Here is an 8683-nt window from a genome sequence, read left to right on the forward strand (position 1 = left end):
TTAGATACAAACTGAAATAATTATCTTGTAATTGTAGGCTACTTGCTGATAGATGATTTTAAATACGATCGTAACAGTAACTATGCAATAACCTAATATGGGGTTACCACAATCCATTTAATTAATACTAAGTAGTGTTAATTATTTGGCCTTGGGAAGAGCACAGAAAATGGAAGAAAACATAGGGGTGCTGGAAGTGCTGCAGAATAATTGAAAGAAAATGTGCCTAAATATATAATTACCACTATCTAGGGTTGCAAAGCTACCGGTAGTTTACCAAAGTTAACAGAATCTTCAGTAATATTTGTAAATATAAGAAAATCCATGGCAATCTATCGAAACTTTGGTTATAAAAAATTGAATAACTTATATAGTATTCGTTTTTTTATATATATATACACTGCTCAAAAAAATAAAGGGAACACTTAAACAACACAATGTAACTCCAAGTCAATCACACTTCTGTGAAATCAAACTGTCCACTTAGAAAGCAACACTGATTGACAATAAATTTCACATGCTGTTGTGCAAATGGAATAGACAACAGGTGGAAATTATAGGCAATTAGCAAGACACCCCCAATAAAGGAGTGGTTCTGCAGGTGGTGACCACAGACCACTTCTTAGTTCCTATGCTTCCTGGCTGGTGTTTTGGTCACTTTTGAATGCTGGCGGTGCTTTCACTCTAGTGGTAGCATGAGACGGAGTCTACAACCCACACAAGTGGCTCAGGTAGTGCAGCTCATCCAGGATGGCACATCAATGTGAGCTGTGGCAAGAAGGTTTGCTGTGTCTGTCAGCGTAGTGTCCAGAGCATGGAGGGGCTACCAGGAGACAGGCCAGTACATGAGGAGACGTGGAGGAGGCCGTAGGAGGGCAACAACCCAGCAGCAGGACCGCTACCTCCGCCTTTGTGCAAGGAGGAGCAGGAGGAGCACTGCCAGAGCCCTGCAAAATGACCTCCAGCATGCCACAAATGTGCATGTGTCAGCTCAAACGGTCAGAAACAGACTCCATGAGGGTGGTATGAGGGCCCGACATCCACAGGTGGGGGTTGTGCTTACAGCCCAACACCGTGCAGGACGTTTGGCATTTGCCAGAGAACACCAACATTGGCAAATTCGCCACTGGTGCCCTGTGCTCTTCACAGATGAAAGCAGGTTCACACTGAGCACATGTGACAGACGTGACAGAGTCTGGAGACGCCGTGGAGAACGTTCTGCTGCCTGCAACATCCTCCAGCATGACCGGTTTGGCGATGGGTCAGTCATGATGTGGGGTGGCATTTCTTTGGGGGGCCGCACAGCCCTCCATGTGCTCGCCAGAGGTAGCTTGACTGCCATTAGGTACCGAGATGAGATCCTCAGACCCCTTGTGAGACCATATGCTGGTGCGGTTGGCCCTGGGTTCCTCCTAATGCAAGACAATGCTAGACCTCATGTGGCTGGAGTGTGTCAGCAGTTCCTGCAAGAGGAAGGCATTGATGCTATGGACTGGCCCGCCCGTTCCCCAGACCTGAATCCAATTGAGCACATCTGGGACATCATGTCTCGTTCCATCCACCAACGCCACGTTGCACCACAGACTGTCCAGGAGTTGGCGGATGCTTAATCCAGGTCTGGGAGGAGATCCCTCAGGAGACCATCCGCCACCTCATCAGGAGCATGCCCAGGCGTTGTAGGGAGGTCATACAGGCACGTGGAGGCCACACACACTACTGAGCCTCATTTTGACTTGTTTTAAGGACATTACATCAAAGTTGGATCAGCCTGTAGTGTGGTTTTCCACTTTAATTTTGAGTGTGACTCCAAATCTAGACCTCCATGGGTTGATAAATTGGATTTCCATTGATTATTTTTGTGTGATTTTGTTGTCAGCACATTCAACAATGTAAAGAAAAAAGTATTTAAAAAGATTATTTTATTCATTCAGATCTAGGATGTGTTATTTTCGTGTTCCCTTCATTTTTTTAGGGAGTATATATATCTGTGTACACATTATCCATGTGTTTCTAGTAGATAGACCATATGGTTAGCCTCTCTAGGGTAGGGGGCAGTATTTGCACGGCCGGATAAAAAAACGTACCCGATTTAATCTGGTTATTACTACTGCCCAGAAACTAGAATATGCATATAATTATTGGCTTTGGATAGAAAACACCCTAAAGTTTCTAAAACTGTTTGAATGGTGTATGTGAGTATAACAGAACTCATATGGCAGGCAAAAACCTGAGAAGATTCCTTACAGGAAGTGGCCTGTCTGACCATTTCTTGGGCTTCTACACTCTCTTTATTGAAAACTGAGGATCTCTGCTGTAACGTGACACTTCCTACGGCTCCCATAGGCTCTCAGAAGGCGGCAAACCGGTGAATGATGTCTTTGCAGGCCCTGGCTGAAAAACAGTAGCGCATTTGGATAATGGTCGATCAGAGAACAATGAGACTGAGGCGCGTGCACGAGGCGACACCATGTTTTTTTTTTTTGTCTTTGAACTTAAACAGGGTTTCCCGGTCGGAATATTATCGCTTTTTTACGAGAAAAATCGCATAAAAAGTGATTTTAAACAGCGGTTGACATGCTTCGAAGTACGGTAATGGAATATTTAGAATTTTTTTGTCACGAAACGCGTCGGGCGTGTCACCCTTCGGATAGTGTCTTGAACGCACGAACAAAACAGAGGATATTTGAACATAACTATGGATTATTTTGAACCAAACCAACATTTGTTATTGAAGTAGAAGTCCTGGGAGTGCATTCTGACGAAGAACAGCAAAGGTAATCAAATTTTTCTAATAGTAAATCGGAGTTTGGTGAGGGCCAAACTTGGTGGGTGTCAAATTAGCTAGCCGTGATGGCTGGGCTATCTACTCAGAATATTGCAAAATGTGCTTTTGCCGAAAAGCTATTTTAAAATTGGACATAGTGATTGCATAAAGGAGTTCTGTATCTATAATTCTTAAAATAATTGTTATGTTTTTTGTGAACGTTTATCGTGAGTAATTTAGTAAATTCACCGGAAGTTTGCGGTGGGTATGCTAGTTCTGAACGTCACATGCTAATGTAAAAAGCTGTTTTTGATATAAATATGAACTTGATTGAACAAAACATGCATGTATTGTATAACATAATGTCCTAGGATTGTCATCTGATGAAGATCATCAAAGGTTAGTGCTGCATTTAGCTGTGGTTTGGGTTTATGTGACATTATATGCTAGCTTGAAAAATGGGTGTCTGATTATTTCTGGCTGGGTACTCTGCTGACATAATCTAATGTTTTGCTTTCGTTGTAAAGCCTTTTTGAAATCGGACAGTGTGGTTAGATTAACGAGAGTCTTGTCTTTAAAATGGTGTAAAATAGTCATATGTTTGAGAAATTGAAGTAATAGCATTTCTAAGGTATTTGAATAACGCGCCACGGGATTCCACTGGCTGTTGAGTAGGTGGGACGATTTCGTCCCACATACCCTAGAGAGGTTAAAGAGAAAATTGCATAATTCATTTTAAAAGTATCTAATTAACAATGGGATTATTTTCAATTAACTCTGCAACTCGTTACTTTTCACAACTGCCACCAGTTTGATGCCGAAACATTGACAAATACATACTGACATAGTAAAATAAATAAGTGTGTAAAAATATATTTTTCATGCTGAAACCCTCATATCAAACACCAATAGAATTCACTAAATTGATGGTTTATATTTAGGATGTTTTACAGCTTTTTTTTTTTTTTATCATATAGAATTATGTCATATACTTTACATGTGATAAGCCCACACAGAAGGCCACTATTATTAGTGAACATGTCACTATTTCTTGTAAGCATTTCACCTGTTGTTTACGAAACATGTGACAAATAACATTTGATTTGATTTCAAATATAATTACAGACACCAATATAACTAGATTACATAAAATCCTTAAAAGATACCACAATTCTGGTAGTTTACTGGTAAACGTTGGTTTCCAATAATATACCCTCCCTTTACAACTCCTGTCTGTACAGAAATACATGTAATGATTGAAAATACTACACCAGAGAGCATAATTTACAGAGGATCTATAGCTTCTTCTTTTTTTAAATGCTGTGTACTGTGATTTAGCAATTTAGCAGCCTGTGCAGCTAATATTAAACAGCTGATTGTTCATTGACAGCCACAACTCAACAATAAGCAGCAGCTATAAGGCATTTCGCAATATTTCAAAATACAATTGCGGGGAAAAACTGTTTCCATGAGTGAGTGCCACTGGAAAGTTAGTAGACTATAATTTATTTTTCATACTGTATAATCTGTCTCCACTCTTTTCATTGGCCTATGCCATTGGTTGCATTTAAAACTGATTTTATTGATCTCAGTATGTCAGTATGTCAGTGACAGTGTAGTCTGTCATTTTGGTAATTTGTGTGGTATAAAAAAAAGTGTGTTCTTCACAATGCATGTTCCTTCTCTGTCCATAGTCTGGTCTATTTCGGGCAACACGCCTGTTTCTCCCTCGCTCACTGCCGCTACCCATCTTAAGTGGATCTGTCCTCGATTAGAACAGAAAAGAGAGAACCGGAACACCGACAGACTAACAGCCACAAATTGACCTTCTCACATACTGTACATCAAAAGAGGACGTAATTAATTGAGTATTTTCTTTACGGTCGCCATTGGTTACTTAGCAGCTGGGCAGCGCTCACGTGCGCTCACGTGCGCCGACCACTACCCCACCTCCATCCCCCGCTGACTGAAAGCCGCACACACACACAACGCAGGAAAGGGAGAAGCACGGCATATTCAAAACACACACAATACAGATAGAAACTTGCGTGCACGCGCGCGCGCACACACACACACACACAGAAGAGAATTTGAAAAAGGGGCTTAGAGCCACTTACAAAGCAGTTGAGCACAGAGCAGGAGACCCTTGCTGCCAGGCTCATGACGAGAAGAGGAAGCAGGGCTGTGCCCCTGAGACACACAGCCTACAGAGAAGCAGTAGGTGCAGGAAGAAGGGAGAGCCACGGGCCGGCATTACCATCCTCACCACTCCTACTCCCTCCACACCTATCCGCCTCCGTCTTACCCCCACACGTGCCCCAGGAGGTGCTATACACCCCCACCCTTAGTCCTCCCCCCTCCCCCCAGTGAGGGGGATGAAAACCAAGAGAGGGAGTGCTGGTGCCTGGAAAGCCCCCCTGTTGCTCAGACCAAGTTGGGAGGAAGCGGATGATAGTCCATAAGAACACACAGAGTCCATTGAAATAGCCCACAAAGAGGAGGATGAAGGACAAGAAAGGGAGAGCAGGTGAACTTACTAGAAGTGAGCGGAAAAATGGGGATGCCGTGAGTGTGAGGAGAGACAGAGGAGAGAGAAAAAAACAGAGAGCAGGAATTGCCTGATGCTAAGCTCCACCCTCGGCATGCCATACGCATCTCCACCCTCTCACCCAATCACGTGCTCTTGCTTCACTCTCTCTCTCCATCACATCCTCCCTACCTACCCCTTCCCTGTTCACCCTTCACCGAGATACATCTCCTCGTACGCAGTCAGGCAGCCTCCTCAGCAACGCGTCAGAGCAGCATAGACCGTACCACACCACTGCTGAATACTACAGCCAGCACATCACGCATATATCTCATGCACCACACCGCAACGCAGCATATGCACTACGCATGGGTAGAGATACACACACGCACAAATAAACGATCAGAACATGTCTTCACAAGGCTATATTTAACACCTCACACTAGTGGTTGTTTTTCACAAGGGTTTGTTTCTTACATTGACACCTCTGCATCAGAAGGCACACACACACTGGGGAGGATGGGGTCTCTCACTGAAACAGTATCAAGCCGACTGACAGTGTGGTACGGTAGGTTGGAGCAGAACATTGAGGGAGGAGTGGAAGAGGAGTGAGCCTATGCAGAGAGCTCCAGTGACAGAATTCTACAGCAGCGCTGCCCCCTCCTTGCCCCCTCGCCTACCCTCCCTCTATTCTGAGTTTCTCCTTGGTGCTGCCTGTACTGTTCCCAGATACAGCAACACGCTTGCCTGCTCCCAAGGGAACAGGAGGGTGTGTGTGTGTGTGTGTGTGTGTGTGTGTGTGTGTGTGTGTGTGTGTGTGTGTGTGTGTGTGTGCGCATATACCGTGTCCCCTAAGCCAGAGGGGCACACACACTACCACGGTTGAGTCGTGACTTTGGGAGGAGCCATCCTTTTTTTACATTCTAGAGTCATCCGAGCAACACTGCACACAACAACCTGCAGTGTAAGCTACTGTACCTGCATTTTTTTTTTACTGTGTATCAATAGAATACACTTCCCTACTAGTGTATTGCAGCATGCCCCATTGACCTTAGACAGTAGTGCAGCCAATACTCATCCAGCCCCAGCCTTCCCATCAGTCCCATTATCACAATGGCCTGTAATGTATTTATAAGATAGGAATGTACTGTATAATGTCATGTATAGAGCTGAAATTACCCTCCACTGTTGAGGATAGACAATCATATCGATTCGACACAAATCATTTGTGACTGTTCTGTAATGTCCTAAACCGGCCCTGCCTGGGCTCTGGTCTATATGGATGCTGTGTCCTCTCTCTGTGATGTAACAATAGACTGGAGGGGACCCTGACTGCTAATTGGCTGTGAGTGACGGCCCATGGCAGGCAGGCAATAGTGTGGATCATGACTCGCTAACAGAGAGAACCTCAGAACACCCAGTTAGGGGGAATGGGCTACGTGGATATATGGATGGCTTCTGGTGCATGACAGAGTTTTATTATCATAGGGTGTGTTCGTGACTTCAATCTGGAGTGCCAGAACGTGCTCTGGGTGTTTGTAAATTCAGGGCGTTGTCAGATTATACCTCTCTTCAACTTGTCAGATTGTCCGTTCGTATGTTCAGAGCGTTTCGCTCTCGGAGCGTTCCGAGCGCAAACTAGACACTCTGGCCGAGGAGTAGGGTTGATCCAAGCGTAAATTAATCAGTTATTCTGCACTTTGCCTCTGGCACAGTGAGACGAGAGTGCTCTGAAATCGGAGTAGACAGCCAGAGTGAATTTACGAACGCACCCATAATGTACTGTATGGAACCGACTACAGCCACAATGTACAGTCGTGGCCAAAAGTTTAGAGAATTGATTATTAGAAGCATTGATTATGCAAGAATGGGCTGCCATCAGTCAGGATGTGGCCAAGAAATTAATTGACAACATGCCAGGGCAGATTGCAGAGGTCTTGAAAAAGAAGGGTCAACACTGCAAATATTGACTCTGCATCAACTTCCTGTAATTGTCAATAAAAGCCTTTGACACTTATGAAATGCTTGTAATTATACTTTAGTATTCCATAGTAACATCTGACAAAAATATATTAAAGACACTGAAGCAGCAAACTTCGTGAAAATTAATATTTGTGTCATTCTCAAAACTTTTGGCCACGACTGTACGTCAAACAGAGGTGTGTCAACTGGCAATGGGGACCAGATTAAACTAAAGTACCTTCTCACTGTATCACTGAATACATTATGGGGTTAGACGGTTGGGTTGTGCCTTCTTGAACATACCAGTCAAAAGTTTGGACACACCTACTCATTCTAGGGTTTTTCTTTATTTTTACTATTTTCTACATTTACATTTACATTTAAGTCATTTAGCAGACGCTCTTATCCAGAGCGACTTACAAATTGGTGCATTCACCTTATGATATCCAGTGGAACAACCACTTTACAATAGTGCATCTAAATCTTTTAAGGGGGGGGGGGGGGTTAGAAGGATTACTTTATCCTATCCTAGGTATTCCTTAAAGAGGTGGGGTTTCAGGTGTCTCCGGAAGGTGGTGATTGACTCCGCTGTCCTGGCGTCGTGAGGGAGCTTGTTCCACCATTGGGGTGCCAGAGCAGCGAACAGTTTTGACTGGGCTGAGCGGGAACTGTGCTTCCTCAGAGGTAGGGGGGACAGCAGGCCAGTGGTGGATGAACGCAGTGCCCTTGTTTGGGTGTAGGGCCTGATCAGAGCCTGAAGGTATGGAGGTGCCGTTCCCTTCACAGCTCCGTAGGCAATCACCATGGTCTTGTAGCGGATGCGAGCTTCAACTGGAAGCCAGTGGAGAGAGCGGAGGAGCGGGGTGACGTGAGAGAACTTGGGAAGGTTGAACACCAGACGGGCTGCGGCGTTCTGGATGAGTTGTAGGGGTTTAATGGCACAGGCAGGGAGCCCAGCCAACAGCGAGTTGCAGTAATCCAGACGGGAGATGACAAGTGCCTGGATTAGGACCTACGCCGCTTCCTGTGTGAGGCAGGGTCGTACTCTGCGAATGTTGTAGAGCATGAACCTACAGGATCGGGTCACCGCCTTGATGTTAGTGGAGAACGACAGGGTGTTGTCCAGGATCACGCCAAGGTTCTTAGCACTCTGGGAGGAGGACACAAGGGAGTTGTCAACCGTGATGGCGAGATCATGGAACGGGCAGTCCTTCCCCGGGAGGAAGAGCAGCTCCGTCTTGCCGAGGTTCAGCTTGAGCTGGTGATCCGTCATCCACACTGATATGTCTGACAGACATGCAGAGATGCGATTCACCGCCTGGTTATCAGAAGGGGGAAAGGAGAAGATTAATTGTGTGTCGTCTGCATAGCAATGATAGGAGAGACCATGTGAGGATATGACAGAGCCAAGTGACTTGGTGTATAGCGAG

The 8683-nt window shown here is 44.9% G+C and overlaps 1 protein-coding gene across 1 annotated transcript in view; it reads right to left on the minus strand.

Moving 5' to 3' along the window:
• LOC106567397 (phosphatidylinositol-3,5-bisphosphate 3-phosphatase MTMR4) overlaps positions 1-5368 on the minus strand; it is a 140638-nt gene extending 135270 nt beyond the window's left edge. Inside the window, exon 1 of the mRNA XM_014136580.3 lies at positions 4882-5368. Within this exon, the coding sequence (XP_013992055.3) occupies positions 4882-4926 (45 nt within the window). The 5' untranslated portion in view covers positions 4927-5368. The remainder of the gene's footprint in view (positions 1-4881) is intronic.
• Positions 5369-8683: the final 3315 nt, after the last annotated feature.

Source organism: Salmo salar, chromosome 13, assembly GCF_965601325.2.
Source record: "Salmo salar chromosome 13, fSalSal1, whole genome shotgun sequence".
Taxonomy (NCBI): domain Eukaryota; kingdom Metazoa; phylum Chordata; class Actinopteri; order Salmoniformes; family Salmonidae; genus Salmo; species Salmo salar.